This window comes from Nerophis ophidion, linkage group LG03 (assembly GCF_033978795.1).
Source record: "Nerophis ophidion isolate RoL-2023_Sa linkage group LG03, RoL_Noph_v1.0, whole genome shotgun sequence".
Lineage (NCBI taxonomy): Eukaryota > Metazoa > Chordata > Actinopteri > Syngnathiformes > Syngnathidae > Nerophis > Nerophis ophidion.
The window spans coordinates 85694604-85715629 of record NC_084613.1 but is presented as its reverse complement, the minus strand read 5'-3'; the positions used below and the strand labels follow the sequence as shown (position 1 = coordinate 85715629).

The 21026-nt window shown below is 32.2% G+C and overlaps 1 protein-coding gene across 1 annotated transcript in view; it reads right to left on the bottom strand.

Annotated features, from left to right (window-relative positions):
- Positions 1–17967: 17967 nt before the first annotated feature.
- crip2 (cysteine-rich protein 2) overlaps positions 17968–21026 on the bottom strand; it is a 77501-nt gene continuing 74442 nt past the window's right edge. The window contains exons 7-8 of the mRNA XM_061896255.1: positions 18840–18897; positions 17968–18694 (exon numbers count right to left, since the gene is read on the bottom strand). Of these exons, the coding sequence (XP_061752239.1) occupies positions 18645–18694; positions 18840–18897 (108 nt within the window). The 3' untranslated portion in view covers positions 17968–18644. The remainder of the gene's footprint in view (positions 18695–18839; positions 18898–21026) is intronic.

Here is a 21026-nt window from a genome sequence, read left to right as displayed (position 1 = left end):
ACTTTCTTTCTGTGCAGCATATCATGCACTATTAAACTTTGTTCTACTTTTTTCTCATGCAGCATATCATGCACTATAAAAAAGTTGTACTTTTTTTTCTCATGCAGCATATCTTGCACTATCCTACTTTATTCCATTTTTTTCTCATGCAGCATATCATGCACTATCAAACTTTTTTGACTTTTCTCATGCAGCATATCATGCACTATCAAAAATTCATACTTTCTTTCCATGCAGCATATCATGCACTATCAAAACTTTTTCGACTTTTCTCATGCAGCATATCATGCACTATCAAAAATTCATACTTTCTTTCCATGCAGCATGTCATGCACTATCAAATTATGTGTCTTATTTTCTTTCTGTGCAGCATATCATGCACTATTAAACTTTTGTATTACTTTCTTTCTTTACAGCATATCATCCACTATCAAACTTTATATGACTTTCTTTCTGTGCAGCATATCATGCGCTATTAAATTTTTTATTACTTTCTTTCTGTACAGCATATCATGCACTATAAAACTTTGTTTTACTTTCTTTCTGTACAGCATATCATGCACTATCAAACGTTGTTTTACTTTCTTTCTGTGCAGTATATCATGCCATATTAAACTTTTTTTACTTTCTTGTTTTCGTAATAAGTTGTTTTACTTATTCTTCATGCAGCATATCATGCACTATCAAACTCTTTATCTTATTTCCTTTTTGTGCAGGATATCATTCCGTAGTAAACCTTGTTTTACTTTCTTTCCGTGTAGCATAGCATGCACTATAAAAACGTTGTTTTTACTTTTTCTTCATGCAGCATATCATGCACTATCAAACTCTTTATCGTGTTTTCTTTTTTGTGCGGCATATCCTGCCATATCAAACTTTGTTTTCTCCTTTCTTTCTGTGCAGCATGTCCTACACTATCAATATTTGTTTGACTTTCTTTCTGTGCAGCATATCCTGCACTATCAATATTTGTTTTACTTTCTCTACAGTATATCATGCACCAACACACTTAGTTTTACTTTTTTCCTTGCAGCATATCATGCACTATCAAACTTTGTCTTATTTTCTTTTCGTGCAGCATATCCTGCACTATCAAACTCGATGTTTGACTTTCTTTTCGTGCAGCATACCATGAACTATAAAAATTGGGTTTTACTTCATTTCTGTGCAGCATGTTATGCACTATCAAACTATGTGCTTTGTTTTCTCTTTGTGCAGTTTATCATGCACTATCATTTTTTGTTTTACTTTTTCTTTACAACATATTATTTTTTCAAACTTTCTTGCCATGCAGCATATCATGCACTATCAACCTTTTTGTTTTACTTTGTTTTCTGTGCAGCATATCATGCAGTGTCAAACTTTTGTTTTACTGTGTTTTCGTGCAGCATATCTTGCACTATCAAACTTAATGTTGCACTTTCTTTTTGCGCCGCCTGTCATGCACTATCCAACTTTGTCTTATCTTCTTTACGCGCAGCATATCCGTCACTATCAAACATAATGTTTCCCTTTCTTTCTGTGCAGCATATCATGCACTATCAAACTTTGTTGGACTTTTTTTTGTCCAGCCTGTCATGCACTATCAAACCTTATTTTATTTTCATGCAGCATATCATGCACTATCAAACTTGATGTTTCACTTTCTTTCTGTGCAGCATATCATGCAGTGTCAAACTTTTGTTTTACTTTATTATTGTGCAGCATATCTTGCACTATCAAACTTGATGTTGCACTTTCTTTTCGCACATCTGTCATGCACTATCAAATCTTCTTATTTTCTTTTCACGCAGCATAAGTGGTAGTATCAAACTTGATGTTTCCCTTTTATTTCTGTGCATTATATCATGCACTATCAAACTTTGTTGCACTTTCTTTGTGCGCAGCCTATCATGCACTATCCAACTTTGTCTCATTTCATAAACATGATGTTTCCCTTTCTCTCTGTGCAGCCTATCATGCACTATCAAACTTTGTTGCACTTTCTTTTCGCGCAGCCTGTCATACACTATCACATCTTTTTATTTTATTTTAATGCAGCATAACCGGTACTATCAAACATAATGTTTCCCTTCCTTTTTGTGCAGCATATTATGCACTATCAAACTTGATGTTTCCCTTTCTTTCTGTGCAGCATATCATGCACTATCAAACTTTGTTCCACTTTCTTTTGCTCAGCCTGCCATGCACTATCAAAACTTCTTATTTTATTTTCAGGCAGCATATCATGCACTATCAAACTTGATGTTTCACTTTCTTTCTGTGCAGTATATCATGCAGTGTCAAACTTTTGTTTTACTTTGTTTTTGTGCAACATATCTTGCACTATCAAACTTGATGTTTCCCTTTATTTCTGTGCATTATATCATGCACTATCAAACGTTGTTGCGCTTTCTTTGTGCGCAGCCTATCATGCACTATCAAACTTTGTTGCACTTTCTTTTCGCGCAGCCTGTCATACACTATCACATCTTCTTATTTTCTTTTCATGCAGCATAACCGGTACTATCAAACATAATGTTTCCCTTTCTTTTTGTGCAGCATATTATGCACTATCAAACTTGATGTGTCACTTTCTTTCTGTGCAGCATATCATGCACTATCAAACTTGATGTTTCACTTTCTTTCTGTGCAGCATATCATGCAGTGTCAAACTTTTGTTTTACTTTGTTTTTGTGCAGCATATCTTGCACTATCAAACTTGATGTTGCACTTTCTTTTCGCGCATCTGTCATGCACTATCAAATCTTTTTATTTTATTTTCATGCAGCATAACCGGTACTATCAAATATAAACCCCTTTCTTTTCATGCAGCATATCATGCAGTGTCAAACTTTTGTTTTACTTTGTTTTTGTGTAGCATATCTTGCACTATCAAACTTGATGTTGCACTTTCTTTTTGTGCAGCATATCATGCACTATCAAACTTGATGTTTTACTTTCTTTCTGTGCAGCATATCATGCCGTGTCAAACTTTTGTTTTACTTTGTTTTTGTGCAGCATATCTTGCACTATCAAACTTGATGTTTCCCTTTCTTTCTGTGCAGCATATCATGCACTATCAAACGTTGTTGCGCTTTCTTTGTGCGCAGCCTATCATGCACTATCCAACTTTGTCTTATTTTATAAACATGATGTTTCCCTTTATTTCTGTGCAGCCTATCATGCACTATCAAACTTTGTTGCACTTTCTTTTCACGCATCTGTCATGCACTATCAAATCTTCTTATTTTCTTTTCACGCAGCATAACCGGTACTATCAAACATAATGTTTCCCTTTCTTTTTGTGCAGCATATTATGCACTATCAAACCTTCTTATTCTATTTTCATGCAGCATATCATGCACTATCAAACTTGATGTTTACCTTTCTTTCCGTGCAGCATATTATGCACTATCAAGCTTTGTTGCACTTTCTTTGTGTGCAGCCTATCATGCACTATCCAACTTTGTCTTATTTTATAAACATGATGTTTCCCTTTATTTCTGTGCAGCCTGTCATACACTATCACATCTTCTTATTTTCTTTTAATTCAGCATAACCGGTACTATCAAACTTGATGTTTCCCTCTCTTCCTGTGCAGCATATCATGCACTATCAAACATAATGTTTCCCTTTCTTCCTGTGCAGCATATCATGCACTATCAAACATAATGTTTCCCTTTCTTCCTGTGCAGCATATCATGCACTCTAACAAGACGTTCTGCATGCGTTTGCATCCCAAAGATCCTAATCTCTGCTGGGAAACTGTTCGAAACGTCCAAGAAGGCGAAAATAAGTCGGAATGCGGCGTGTCTGAGAAAAAGTGGAGTTTCCGTGGCAACCGCCTCCTCTAATAACACAAACAGAACGTTTCTGTTTCCACCCAGGCTGATTAAAAAAAAAAGTCAAGTAAAAACAAAGCAAAATGTTCTCCCAAGTGATGCTGCTCAACGACAGCTTCCGTGGGAACGCTGAGGCAGGATGATGTGGTGGCAGCAGCTGCTCCATGACATCATCGCCATGACGACGAAAGCTGGAGGATCTTTGAAAATGTAGTGGAACTTGACACACGAGGTCACGCATCACCTTGTTTGTTTTTGACTCACATTCCAGTCATCAACACAACACCCTCGTCTCCTTTCACACTCCAGCCTTTGTTCACCTTTTGGCTCTACACAAAGCACCGATACACGACACTCATGCTGCCTGCGTGATACCAATATGATACCAACACGATACCAACACGATACCAACAGGAAGCCCTCACACAGCAACAGTTTTTTGTTGTAATTTTACACTTAGAAATGTATTAAATTCAGTATGTATAATGTTACCTCATTTTCTCAAACATATTTAACAATTCTAACATACTTTTAAACAATATAAAACAAATGTTTTTGTATTTTTTTCATGTAATTTTGAAGTATTCATTTTATGAGAATGAATGTGGGATCACCACAATTTTATTTGACACTATTATGGCAATGAAGTCATATATTTTCAATTTAAAAAAAGTATGTTTTATATATTTTATATAATCCTTAACATATTTTTACATATTTTAATGCATTTTAACATAATTTATTAGTAATATTTTACGTGATATGATGTATTTTTTAACATAATTTTTAATGCATTTTGACACAATTTATGGGTAGTATTTTTTATAACATGATGTATTTTGTTTACATATTTTAATACATTTTAACATAATTTATTGGTAATATTTTACGTGATATGATGTTATTTTTAACATAATTTTTAATGCATTTTGACACAATTTATGGGTAGTATTTTTTATAACATGATGTATTTTGTTTACATATTTTAATGCATTTTAACATAATTTATTGGTAATATTTTATGTGATATGATGTATTTTTTTAACATATTTTTTAATGCATTTTAACACAATTTATGGGTAGTATTTTTTATAACATGATGTATTTTTTTTTACATACTTTAATGCATTTTAACATAATTATGTGTAATATTTTACATAGCATGATGTATCTTTTTAACTTAATTCATGAATGCATTTTAAACATGATTTTTGAGTGATATTGTTATGTAATTTTACATATGTTTTACCGAGTCCAAGTTACTTAAATTTTTTATGGATGTTAAGCAGTTTTCACATTATCAGGTCATAATATTTTTACATAATTTTTTAATGAATTTTTAAAATAATGTTTGCATTATGTAATTTTACATTTGTTTTTGCATAATCAACATTTTTTTTAAAAACAATTGGTAGTATATTTTTTATGCATCTTTAACATGTGTGTGTGTCAAGTTTTACATTATTTTAAACGATGTAAACGAATGCCTTTTTAACCCATTTTTTAAAAAAGAAATACATTCCTAATTTTACAGCAACAAAACAAACTGTGAAAAACATGATGTATTTTTTTTAAAATTCATGTTAAATATGATTTTTTGCGATATTCTTATGTAATTTTACACGTGTTTTACCGAGTCCAAGTAATTCAAACATGTTTAAGTATTTTAAGCATTTTTCACATAATCTTTCAAATATTTTTACACAATTTTTAAATGTATTTTAAACATAATGCTTGCATTATGTAAATGTACATTTGTCTTTGCGTAATCTACCTTTTTTTTTTTAAAACAATTTGTTGTAAATTTTTTATGCATCTTTAAACATTTTTGAAAAAAATAATGTAATGCCTTTTTAGCCCAATTTTTTTTTTGCAATAAATTTTTTCCAACAAAAAAAAAATAATAATAATAATTGTGATATCAATTAAAAAAGAGGAGATTTTTGGTAGAAGACAAGAGCTTACATTTTTACATGAATAAATATATACTATATAAAACATGAAAAAAAAACTATTTATTCTTTCTGTGCAGCATATCATGCTCTATCAAAATTGATGTTTAACTTTCTTTATTTAACAGAAACATCACCTCACATAATTTCCACTCTCATGCTATTACCCCCCCAAAAAGGGTCATTTCACAATAGTTGATTTGATCAAAATTTGGTCGTAAAACCGTTGCAACATTATGTTTTTAAAAAAGTAGTATTTTAGAGATAAACTCATGAAAATAAATGTATGACGTTGTGGTATTGTTGGCCACTAGGGGGCGTAGTTGCATGTTGTCCATAAAGTGCTATGATTTTCTGTGTTCGTCATGTAAATATTGTTGCATAATCCTAATAAAAATGTCATATTAGCATCGTGTAGTAGCTTCTAGAATAATAAAAAAGGGAACATGTTGACAGAGGCGGAAATGTGGTTTTAACCAGCTGTTTCCTGACCTTTTGAAAAAAAAAACCAAACAGATTTTATCTTCAAAGTAACAAAGTGTCCTGATAAAAAGTGGCTACTTTGGCAGCGCTAACAAAAGAACAATCCGGAACAGATGGGAATATTTTTAGGTGCCAAAACAAACGTGGAAAATTCCAGTGCATCACAAGTCAGGTCTTTGAAGACAAACTTGCAAAAATAATCTTTGAATATTTTCATCCGGAACAAATCCTGACTACTTTTTTGTGCTGCTTTTACGTCCGGAAATTTCATTGCATCAGTTTTTCATGCCTTGTTCTTCTTCATGTTCATTCTTTGGAGGAGAATAAACCTGGTTTTATTCGAAACTAATATGGGAATAAACTTTCTTTTGAAATACATATTGTGCACAACATGGTTCACACATTTTAACACAAATGTATTTTGAAGCATTTTTAACCATTTTTTAGTGTCATGTTTGTCAGAATTTAATATATTTTTTACACAATCTAACATATTTGAACATTACATTCAGTGCATTTTTAACGTAATTCTTATGCAATTTTACATAATTTTGTCTTTTTTTTTTACATAATCCTACATAGATGTACTTACTTTTAATGCATTTATTTAAAAAAAATGCATATTTCATGTAATTTAATGATTTACATAATTGTAATGCATTTAAAACACAATATGTGTACAATATGTATATTTTTACATAATCGAATGTATTTAAAAAAAAATTATATATATATATTTTTTAAATGTTTGCATAATATTTAATGCAATTGTATGTATATTTTACATAATATTTAACACTTTTTTTCTACAAACTTTTTATGTATTTTTAAAAGATTTGTTGCATAATATTTACGCAATTTTACAATTTTATTCAAACATATTTTTAAGTTAATTTTACGAATTTTTAAATGGAATTTAGCATATTTTTGTGGCATATTATTGTGCATAATTCTAATCACGGTTGACCTTTTTTTTTAACATAATGAATCATTTTAAACATTTTTTTAGTATCATGTTCATCAGAACTTAATATATTTTTACATAATCCATCCTATTTTAAGACTATTTTTTTAATTGAATTCTTATGCAATTTTACATAATTGTCTTTTTTTTTACATAATCCAATATGTTTGTAAATTTTTTAAGCATTTTTTTCAAAAAAACATATTTTATGTAATTTAATTATTTAAATAATGTTTATGCATTTTAAACACAATATATGGACAATATGTTTATTTTTACATAATCGAATGTATTTAAAAAAAATTATATATATATTTTTTAAATGTTTGCATAATATTTAATGCAATTGTATGTATATTTTACATAATATTTAACACTTTTTTTCTACAAACTTTTTGTGTATTTCTAAAAGATTTGTTGCATAATATTTACGCATTTTTACAATTTTATTCAAACATATTTTTTAACTTAATTTTACGAATTTTTAAATGGAATTTAGCATATTTTTGTGGTATATTATTGTGCATAATTCTAATCATGGTTGACCTATTTTTTAACATGAATGAATCATTTTTAACAATTTTTTTGTATCGTGTTTATCAGAACTTAATATATTTTTTACACAATCTAACATATTTTAACATTACATTCAGTGCATTAACGTAATTCTTATGCAATTTTACATAACTTTGTCTTTTTTTTTTACATAATCCTACATAGTTGTACATACTTTTAATGCATTTATTTTTTAAATGCATATTTTATGTAATTTAATTATTTACATAATTTCAATGCATTTAAAACACAATATATGGATAATATGTTTATTTTTACATAATCGAATGTTTTTAAAAAAATGTGTATATATATATTTTTTAAATGTTTGCATGATATTTAATGTATTTGTATGTATATTTTACATAATATTTAACCCTTTTTTTCTACAAACTTTTTGTGTATTTTAAAAAAAAGTTTTGCGTAATATTTACGCATTTTTACAATTTTTTTCAAACATATTTTTGACTTAATTTTACAAATTTTTAAATAGAATTTAGCATATTTTTGTGGCATATTGTGCATAATTCTAATCATGGTTGACCTATTTTTTAACAAATGAATCATTTTAAACATTTTTTTAGTATCGTGTTCATCAGAACTTAATATATTTTTACATAATCCATCCTATTTTAACACTATTTTTTTAATTGAATTCTTATGCAATTTTACATAATTGTCTTTTTTTTTTTTACATAATCCAATATATTTGTAAATTTTTTAAGCATTTATTTCAAAAAAACATATTTTATGTAATTTAATTATTTAAATAATGTTTATGCATTTTAAACACAATATATGGACAATATTTATATTTTTACGTAATCGAATGTATTAAAAAATAATTAAATATATATATTTTAAATGTTTGCATAATATTTAATGCAATTGTATGTATATTTTACATAATATTTAACACTTTTTTTCTACAAACTTTTTTTGTGTATTTTTAAAAACATTGTTGCATAATATTTATGTAATTTTACAATGTTATGCAAACATATTTTTCTGATTCAGATATTGGCTTAATTTTACAAATTTTTAAATGGAATTTAGCATATTTTTGTGGCATATTATTGTGCATAATTCTAATCATGGTTGACCTATTTATTAACAAATGAATCATTTTAAAAAACATTTTAGTATCGTGTTCATCAGAACTTAATATATTTTTACATAATCCATCATATTTTAACACTATTTTTTTAATTGAATTCTTATGCAATTTTACATAATTGTCTTTTTTTTTACATAATCCAATATATTTGTACAATTTTTATGCGTTTATTTCAAAAAAACATATTTTATGTAATTTAATTATTTACATAATGTTTATGCATTTTAAACACAATATATGAATAAAGTGTATATTTACGTGTATTTTTACGTAATTGAATGTGTTTTTTTATTAAATATATTGTTAAAATGTTTGCATATTATTTAATGATTTTACGGAGTTTCTAATGGAATGTGGCATATATTTTTGTGTCGTATTTTACATATTTTGACTCATTTTTTACATAGCGTTGAAACGGAACCGTCTGGAATTTGAGCCACTGTCAAGCTTAGCTAAAATAAAGCTAAGCCACTCAAAGATAAACTAGCATTTTTTTTATTATTTTTTTTACTTAATGTAAACATTCTTTTTACCCCAAAAAATGTACTCTTCTTTTTCTGACGCTCAACTTTTTTTTTTTGTTGCAACAGGAAGTAGAAAGAGACAAACAGGAAGTGGCGTGAAAGCTAAGTGTGAATTGAAATGTGAACTCTTTCATTTAAAAGCTGAGGTGATAACAATCCTGTTGGAGTGCAGCTGGGATGGGCTCCAGCCACCCCTGACTTCCTGAGAGGGACAAGCGGTAGAAAATGTTACGTACAAATATGTCCAACTTTTTCCCCCCCCCAAAAAATTCTAGGATTTGAAAAAAGTGCTCGGAAGAATAATGTCATAAGTTTTTATTATTCATTATTACATACAATTGGAGTTGTTTTTTCCTAACTGTGGTGATACTCTTTACTGTATAAATACAATAAAAACATTCATAATAGTTGTTGTCGCCACAAAGTACAGAATGCATATTTTTATTATTTTATTTACTTTTTTTTTAAATTACTTATATATTTTTATTTGTATTTATTTGTTTTATTATTAAGTGTTATGTTTTCCAGCAAAATACATTTAGAATTTTTTTTAAAGTAACAGTGTTGATATTATTATGCAATTTAACAAAATACTACACGCACACACGTACATATATGTGTGTGTGTGTGTGTGTGTGTGTATATATATATATATATATATATTTATATATTTATGTATATGTATACGTGTGTGTGTGTACGTGCTAATATTTTTTTCAAATTGTATTATATTAACACCGTTACTTTAAAATGTTTTTTTTCCAACACACACACACACACACATATATATATATATATATATATATATATATATATATATATATATATATATATATATATATATATTTATATATTTTTTTGTACATTTGTAATTATTCAATGGAAATAAAATAATTAAAATGGTATTTAAATTACATTTTAATTTATAATTGCTATGTTCACTTGATAATTATTAGTATTTTTTAATGAAAATATTTGACTGATTCAAATGATTAAAATCGTAATTTAAAATGGTGATTTTTTGTATTTACTTGGTAATTAAATCAATTAAAAATAAAAATGTTAGTCACTTCACTTAATCACAAGTGTATATTTAAATATCAGTTTTTATATTGGTGATTAAATGAATATATATATATATATATATATATATATATATATATATATATATATTTATATATGTATATATTTTTATATATTTATTTGTACATTGGTAATTATTCAATGGAAATAAAATAATTAAAAGGGTATTTAAATTACATTTTAATTTATAATTGCTATGTTCACTTGATAATTATTATTATTTTTTTAATGAAAACATTTGACTGATTTAAATTATTAGAATCGTAATTTCAAATGGGGATTTTTGTATTTACTTGGTAATTAAATCAATTAAAAATAAAAATGTTAGTCACTTCACTTAATCACAGTTTTCATATTGGTGATTAAATGAATCGAAATACATTTTAAAATCAGTATTTTTATTTTAATCTATTATAATTATTTTAATTGTTTGAACTTTAAAATTGTACAATCTTATTAATTAATGTGTAAGCACAACTTTAGCAAGAAATGTTCTTGCACATTGCATAATAATTCATGTAATAATTATTGTGATTCTGAGGAGCCCCAACAGTAGTTCTAATAATGTTCAGTTGGAGGTCCAAATGCTAACATTTCCACCAAGAGAAGGCGCTAACATCACCACAACTTTCAACATTATTTCAACAGCTCTCTCAGCTTCCTGACAGGAAACAAAAAGGGGAAAGTTCTCCTTGGAGCAAATGATGTCACTCACTGACCTCCTTTGACCGAGAAGCAGAAATGTCAACTTCTTAAGACCTGACCTGTTTTTTGTGCCTTTGAAAAAAGAGTTAGAACATTACTTTGAAACGCTAGCAACCAAAAAGCTGTGAAAACTATAACGCTATGTTCCAAATTTAAACTATTGACAGAACTTGTGTGATTATACACATTACTACATATATATATACATATATATACATACATATATATATATATATATATATATGTATATATATGTATATATATATTTTTTTATATATGTATGTATATATATACATATATATATATATATATATGTGTGTGTGCTACTGTACATATATATGTGCATGTGTGTATATATATATATATCTATAAATATGCATATATATGTATATACATATATATATATATACATATATATATATATATGTGTGTGTATATATGTATGTGTATGTATGTATGTGTGAAAAAAAAATCACAAGACTACTTCATCTTTACAGAACTGTTTCATGAGGGGTTCCCTCAATCACCAGGAGATTTTAATGTTAGCATTCACATACAATGGTTTATATAGAGCACAGAGTGGGTGGGTACAGGCAGGCGTAGGGGCGTGGTGATTGGCTCATGTGTTACCTAGGAGGTGTTTCCGTCTGTGGCGGCATGTTGAAATGATTTCACTGCGCTTGTTGAGGGATGACAGGTCTGGATGATATCTAATAAACAGTTTCTCTTTTAAGCATAGGTTGCATCTTTTATTACCACTGTTGTAAGGTGTGCTGGATGCAAAAATTTGCCATGTTATTGAATATTCAAAATTATTGTCTTTGAGGTTCCAAATGTGTTTGCTGAGTTCTGTAGAATTCCGCAAAGTCTGGTTTCTAAAGGAGGCGTTGTGATTATTCCATCTTGTTTTGAACGCTCCTTCGGTTAATCCTACGTACGTGTCGGATGTGTTAATGTCCTTGCGTGTTACCTTTGCTTGGTAAACGACTGATGTCTGTAAGCACCCTCCGTTGAGAGGGCAATCAGGTTTCTTGCGACAGTTACATTCATTATTGGTTTCAGAGTCGTTTAGTCCGGGGGTAGGCAGTCCTTTTGCAATTGCTTTGTTGTGGTTTGAAATGATTTGTTGTATGTTATTCATACATACATATATATATATATATATATATATACAGTGGGGCAAAAAAGTATTTAGTCAGCCAGCGACTGTGCAAGTTTTCCCACTTAAAATGATGACAGAGGTCTGTAATTTTCATCATAGGTACACTTCAACTGTGAGAGACAGAATGTAAAAGAAAATCCAGGAATTCACATTGTAGGAATTTTAAATAATTTATTTGTAAATGATGGTGGAGAACAAGTATTTGGTCAACCATTCAAAGCTTTCAATGATGGAAGGAGGTTTTGGCTCCAAATCTCAGGATACATGGCCCCATTCATTCTTTCCTTAACACGGATCAATCGTCCTGTCCCCTTAGCAGAAAAACAGCCCCAAAGCATGATGTTTCCACCCCCATGCTTCACAGTAGGTATGGTGTTCTTGGGATGCAACTCAGTATTCTTATTATTTTAAACACCACCAGTTGAGTTTTATACCAAAAAGTTCTATTTTGGTTTCATCTGACCACATGACATTCTTCCAATCCTCTGCTGTATCATCCATGTATCCATTTTGGTATAAACTCAACTCCTCGTGTTTGCAGGAAGAAGTGTTTGGTTCATCTTTAAATAAAATGTGAACCAATTAATAATATTCATATAAATTCATAATAAAATACGTCTAAGATCAAACACATTTTTTTTTACTGTAAATAGTCTGTTTTAGTACTTGTTTTAATTGTCCCTGTTCATGTTTGTAAACGTTGAACTTTATAAAAAAAAAAGTATATGAAAAAAACGGTTGTGTTGCCATCTAGCGGCCATTTTGGCAAATAACACGGGACATTTATTTTTATTTTTACTAACACGCACAAATCATACGGCGATATTTGTTCCAAAATACAAATATGAACCAATTAATAATATTCATAATCAAAGATGTTTAAGATGAAATACAAAACATTTTTTCTTGCTGTAAATATTCTGTTTTATACTTGTTTTAATCGTCCTCGTTCATATGGTTGTTTGTATAAGTTGTCCTTTATAAATAAAGGTATATGAACATTGAAAAAAAAAGAAAAACATTGCTGCTCCACTCGGGTTGTGTCGCCATCTAGTGGCCACTTTGGCGAATAACACGGGACATGTATTTTTACTTTTTAACTAAAGTGCAAATTATATGGCGATATGTGTTTTAAAATAAAATATGAACCAATAAATTACACAGAAAAATCGTCAAACCATGCGTTAAATAAAATTATACATGCGTGAATTGTCCTTGTTCATATCTGTGTCTATAAATGTTGAACTTTATAAAAAAAGTATATGAAAAAAAACTAAAAGGTTATGTCGCCATCTAGTGGCCAATTTGGCAAATAACACGGGATATTTATTTTTACTTTTTGCTAACGCGCAAATTATCTGGCGTTTTTTAATTCCAAAATGAAATATGAACCAATTACATCTACTAATAAAATTTGATTTGATCAACTATATGGAAAAATCCTCAAACTATGCGTTAATTTAAATTATACATGCATTAATGTTCCTTGTTCATGTTTGTTTGTAAATGTTGAACTTTATAAAAAAAAGTATATGAAAAAAAATAAAATAAAAGGTTATGTCGCCATCTAGCGGCCAACTTGGCAAATAACACGGGATATATACTTTTACTTTTTGCTAACTCGCAAATTATCTGGCGTTTTTGTTCCAAAATAAAATATGAACCAATTACATCCAGTAATAAAATTTGATTTAGCAACTATATGGAAAAATCCTCAAACTGTGCGTAAATTTAAATTATACATGCATTAATTGTCCTTGTTCATGTTTGTTTGTAAATGTTGAACTTTATAAAAAAAGTAAATGAAAAAAATAAAATAAAAGGTTATGTCGCCAACTAGCGGCCAACTTGGCGAATAACACGGGATACATACTTTTACTTTTTGCTAACGCGCAAATTATCTGGCGTTTTTTGTTCGAAAATAAAATATGAACCAATTAGATCTACTAATAAAATTTGATTTGATCAACTATATGGAAAAATCCTCAAACTATGTGTTAATTTAAATTAAACATGCATTAATTGTCCTTGTTCATGTTTGTTTGTAAATGTTGAACTTTATAAAAAAAAAGTATATGAAAAAAAATAAAATAAAAGGTTATGTCGCCATCTAGCGGCCAACTTGGCAAATAACACGGGATATATACTTTTACTTTTTGCTAACTCGCAAATTATCTGGCGTTTTTGTTCCAAAATAAAATATGAACCAATTAGATCTACTAATAAAATTTGATTTAATCAACTATATGGAAAAATCCTCAAACTGTGCGTAAATTTAAATTATACATGCATTAATTGTCCTTGTTCATGTTTGTTTGTAAATGTTGAACTTTATAAAAAAAGTAAATGAAAAAAATAAAATAAAAGGTTATGTCGCCATCTAGCGGCCAACTTGGCAAATAACACGGGATATATACTTTTACTTTTTGCTAACTCGCAAATTATCTGGCGTTTTTGTTCCAAAATAAAATATGAACCAATTACATCCAGTAATAAAATTTGATTTAGCAACTATATGGAAAAATCCTCAAACTGTGCGTAAATTTAAATTACACATGCATTAATTGTCCTTGTTCATGTTTGTTTGTAAATGTTGAACTTTATAAAAAAAGTAAATGAAAAAAATAAAATAAAAGGTTATGTCGCCATCTAGCGGCCAACTTGGCGAATAACACGGGATACATTTACTTTTTGCTAACGCGCAAATTATCTGGCGTTTTTTGTTCGAAAATAAAATATGAACCAATTAGATCTACTAATAAAATTTGATTTAATCAACTATATGGAAAAATCCTCAAACTATGCGTTAATTTAAATTATAAATGCATTAATTGTCCTTGTTCATGTTTGTTTGTAAATGTCGAACTTTATAAAAAAAAAGTATATGAAAAAAAAAAAAGGTTATGTCGCCATCTAGCGGCCAACTTGGCAAATAACACGGGATATATACTTTTACTTTTTGCTAACGCGCAAAATATCTGGCGTTTTTTGTTCCAAAAAAAATATGAACCAATTACATCTACTAATAAAATTTGATTAAACAACTATATGGAAAAATCCTCAAACTATGCGTTAATTTAAATTATACATGCGTTAATGTTCCTTGTTCATGTTTGTTTGTAAATGTTGAACTTTATAAAAAAAAGTATATGAAAAAAAATCAAATAAAAGGTTATGTCGCCATCTAGCGGCCAACTTGGCAAATAACACGGGATATATACTTTTACTTTTTGCTAACTCGCAAATTATCTGGCGTTTTTGTTCCAAAATAAAATATGAACCAATTACATCCAGTAATAAAATTTGATTTAGCAACTATATGGAAAAATCCTCAAACTGTGCGTAAATTTAAATTACACATGCATTAATTGTCCTTGTTCATGTTTGTTTGTAAATGTTGAACTTTATAAAAAAAGTAAATGAAAAAAATAAAATAAAAGGTTATGTCGCCATCTAGCGGCCAACTTGGCGAATAACACGGGATACATTTACTTTTTGCTAACGCGCAAATTATCTGGCGTTTTTTGTTCGAAAATAAAATATGAACCAATTAGATCTACTAATAAAATTTGATTTAATCAACTATATGGAAAAATCCTCAAACTATGCGTTAATTTAAATTATAAATGCATTAATTGTCCTTGTTCATGTTTGTTTGTAAATGTCGAACTTTATAAAAAAAAAGTATATGAAAAAAAAAAAGGTTATGTCGCCATCTAGCGGCCAACTTGGCAAATAACACGGGATATATACTTTTACTTTTTGCTAACGCGCAAAATATCTGGCGTTTTTTGTTCCAAAAAAAATATGAACCAATTACATCTACTAATAAAATTTGATTAAACAACTATATGGAAAAATCCTCAAACTATGCGTTAATTTAAATTATACAAGCATTAATTAGGGTCCTTGGACCATGGCAAAGAACTCCAGAGGAGTCCTTTGCCATGGTCCAAGGACCCTAATGAAACTGCTGTGTTTTATTATTATTCCGCACCTACGCGCTGTAATTTGACCCCCTTAACATGCTTCAAAACTCACCAAATTTGACACACACGTCGGTATAGCAAACCTTCCCAACATATTAAGCAACCAATCCCCCAAAATTAAAATTGCGCTCTAGCGCCCCCTAGGAAAAACTTACAGACAAAACTGCATGTAACTTCTGTTAGGAATGTCATAGCGACATGAAACAAAAACTCCTATGTAGGTCTGACTTAGACCCAATTTTCATACACTCACTTCTTTCAGCAAAAATCTACAGGAAGTTGGCAAAAACCGCTTCAAAATAAAACTTTCGCAAAAAATGCAATTTTTGCCTCTTTGCGCTGTAATTTGACCCCTTTAAAATGCTTCAAAAGTCACCAAACTTGGCGCACACATAAGGACTGGCGAATATTGCGATTTAATGAAAAAACCAAACCCCAAAACTCAAAATTGCGCTCTAGCGCTATTTTTGAATAAAACACTGAAAAAAATGCTCCTAGGAAGAAAACAGACAAAATTGTTGTAACTTCCGGTCAGAATGTCGGAGAGTCATGAAACAAAAACCTCTATGTAGGTCTCGCTTAGACCTACATTTCATAGATTGACAACCCCCAACAAAAATCAACAGGAAGTTTGCAATCCCCCCTTCAAAACAAAAGTTTTGTAAAAACTGGTCACCTTTCTTCAAACATTATTTCCTCTGAGTGCGTTTGTTGTTTTGGCTTCAAACTCGCACAGGAGAGAGATTGAACCCTTCTGATTAAAAGTATAGAACAGAGTTTTGATAAGTTCTCAGGTTTTGATTTTACACACCTTCAAAGAACCCCTGTGCAAAGTCTCCTAAAAAATATCATTTTTGCCTCTTTGAGCTGTTATTCGACCCCCTTAAAATGCTTCTAAACTCACCAAACTTGACACACACATCAGGACTGGCAAACATTACGATCTGATGAAAAAACTTAACCTCAAAACTCAAAATTGCGCTCTACCGCCCCCCTAGGAATACAACATGGACAAACTGCTCCTAGGAAGAAAACACAGACAAAACTGCTTGTAACTTCCGGTAGGAACGTCAGAGACATGAAACAAAAAACACTATGTAGGTCTCACTTAGACCTACATTTTAATAATTAACATACTTAAGCAAAAACCAACAGGAAGTTTGATATTTTCACTTCAATACAACAACTGCATTACTTTCACAATGCATTAGATTCTCAAAATAGTGGCTCCAAGGCGCCATGGGTCTCGGGGGCAGCAGCCAAAGGAGTACCCGACCAACGCTGCTTGCAGCATTAATTGTCCTTGTTCATGTTTGTTTGTAAATGTTGAACTTTAGAAAAAAAAAAGTACATTTATATACAAAAAAAGGTTGTGTCTCTTTCCAGCGGCCATCTTTGGGAGCAACACGGGACATTTATTTTTACTTTTTATCTTGCGTTTTTTCTTCCAAAATAAAATATGAACCAATCAATAAATTAATAAAATTGGATTTCATCAACTACATGCGTTATTTGAAATTATGTTGAAATTGTATAATTGTTCTTCCCGTTCCTTACAGCTCTTACCAACAAGGATATGATTTTGAATGTAAAAGACGACACAAGTAGACTGTTTTGATGTATTTATTGTTTATACAAGATCAATCTGTTGGGCACAGAAACACACTAAAATGAATATTATTATGAATAATAACAACAGGTGTTCCAAGATGCAACAACGGATGATATAATAGTAATAAACCAAAGACAGCAACAGTCGTTAGGCAGTGTGTCGAGCAGCTAAGCTAACGGAACACTTTGTCGGTAAAAACAAGGGGATTGTTACGACTAATAATAACAATAATCAATAACCAGAGAAAAATGTTACAGCTTATTTTCAAGGTGTTGAAATGACAGAAATCATAAATAACTTTGCACACCACGGCTAATAGTCTCCACCTTTTAGGACGTAGACAAAGAAAATAAACACTTTAGTCTTTGCACGCTAAAAAACGATCGTTCTTGTGTCATCAAAATGTAAATACGGCATTAAAAGGAAACTTTATTGGCGAACATTTTCGTCCTACTGGTTGCTGTAAACATGACAAGAACATTTGTGATAATATGAACTTTGGCCACTAGAGGCGCTGGTGAGCGCAGCCAGTTAACTACTGCGCACTTCTCAACTTTGAATGGGCGACGTGCGACTGCAATACGTGAAGTGAGGAGGGGTGGAGGAGAAGGCAGGGGGGAGGGTGAGGGTGAGGATGGAGGGTGGGGGGGTGAGGGGGTGCAGGAGGAGGGCGATCACTGCGCAGGCTCGTAGATGTAGCTGCCCACGCCGCCCGTGTTGACGCCTGCAGGAAGGAAGAAGAAGCAGAGGGGAAAGTGTTGAGCAAAAAGAGGCGGGGCAGGTGGGCGGAGCCTAACAGCAGCGACTGGAGCGAATCACAGTTTAAAAGGTTGCCGTGCGGATGATATTTGGCGCCCCCTAGCGGTTACCTTTGGGCCCGAAGAGCACGGCGTAGCAGGGCTTGTGGCAGTAGGGCTGGCCGTCGTGCTGAAGGGAGACAAACATCTCAATGATGCAAATTATATTCCTTCTTGGGAACAAACATTTACAAACCCCGTTTACAAAATGAGTTGGGAAATTGTGTTAGATGTAAATATAAACAGAATACAATGATTTGCAAATCATTTTCAAGCCATATTCAGTTGAATATGCTACAAAGACAACATATTTGATGTTCAAACTCATAAACTAATTAACTTAGAATTTCATGGCTGCAACATGTGACAAAGTAGTTGGGAAAGGGCATGTTCACCACTGTGTTACATCACCTTTTCTTTTAACAACACTCAATAAACGTTTGGGAACTGAGGAAACTAATTGTTGAAGCTTTGAAAGTGGAATTCTTTCCCATTCTTGTTTTATGTAGAGCTTCAGTCCTTCAACAGTCCGGGGTCTCCGCTGTCCTATTTTAGGCTTCATAATGCGCGGTTTGGTGACCGCGGGACTGGGTCTCTGCTTTTTGCAGATGATGTGGTCCTGATGGCTTCATCTGACCGGGATCTTCAGCTCTCACTGGATTGGTTCGCAGCCGAGTGTGAAGCGACCGGAATGAGAATCAGCACCTCCAAGTCCGAGTCCATGGTTCTCGCCCGGAAAAGGGTGGAGTGCCATCTCCGGGTTGGGGAGGAGACCCTGCCCCAAGTGGAGGAGTTCAGGTACCTAGGAGTCTTGTTCACGAGTGGGGGAAGAGTGGATGGTGAGATCGACAGGCGGATCGGTGCGGCGTCTTCAGTAATGCGGACTTTGTACCGATCCGTTGCGGTGAAGAAGGAGCTGAGCCGGAAGGCAAAGCTCTCAATTTACCGGTCGATCTACGTTCCCATCCTCACCTATGGTCATGAGCTTTGGGTCATGACCGAAAGGATAAGAACACGGGTACAAGCGGCCCAAATGAGTTTGGGTCTCTCCCTTAGAGATAGGGTGAGAAGCTCTGCCATCCGGGAGGAACTCAAAGTAAAGCCGCTGCTCCTCCACATCGAGAGGAGCCAGATGAGGTGGTTCGGGCATCTGGTCAGGATGCCACCTGAATGCCTCCCTAGGGAGGTGTTTAGGGCACGTCCAACCGGTAGGAGGCCACGGGGAAGACCCAGGACACGTTGGGAAGACTATGTCTCCCGGCTGGCCTGGGAACACCTCGGGATCCCCCGGGAAGAGCTAGACGGAGTGGCTGGGGAGAGGGAAGTCTGGGCTTCCCTACTTAGGCTGTTGCCCCCGCGACCCGACCTCGGATAAGCGGAAGATGATGGATGGATAATGCACCACACATTTTCCATGGGAGACAGGTCTGGACTGCAGGCGGGCCAGGAAAGTACCCGCACTCTTTTTTTTACGAAGCCAAACTGTTGTACCGCCTGCTGAATGTGGCTTGGCATTGTCTTGCTGAAATAAGCAGGGGCGTCCATGAAAAAGATGGCAGCATATGTTGTTCCAAAACCTGCATGTACCTTTCAGCATTAATGGTGCCTTCACAGATGTGTAAGTTACCCATGCCTTGGGCACTAATGCACCCCCATACCATCACACATGCTGGCTTTTCAACTTTGCGTCGATAACAGTCAGGATGGTTTGCTTCCCCTTTGGTCCGGATGACACGATGTGGAATATTTCCAAAAACAATTTGAAATGTGGACTTGTCAGACCACAGAACACTTTTCCACTTTGCATCAGTCCATCTTAGATGATCTCGGGCCCAGAGAAGCCGGCAGCGTTTCTGGATGTTGTTGATAAATGGCTTTCGCTTTGCATAGTAGAGCTTTAACTTGCACTTAAATATGTAGCGACCAACTGTATTTAGTGACAGTGGTTTTCTGAAGTGTTCCTGAGCCCATGTGGTGATATCCTTAAGAGATTGATGTCGGTTTTTGATACAGTGCCGTCTGAGGGATCGAAGGTCACGGTCATTCAATGTTGGTTTCCGGCCATGCCGCTTACGTGGAGTGATTTCTCCAGATTCTCTGAACCTTTTGATGATATTATGGAGCGTAGATGTTGAAATCCCTAAATTTCTTGCAATTGCACTTTGAGAAAGGTTGTTCTTAAACTGTTTGACTATTTGCTCACACAGTTGTGGACAAAGGGGTGTACCTCGCCCCATCCTTTCTGGTGAAGGACTGAGC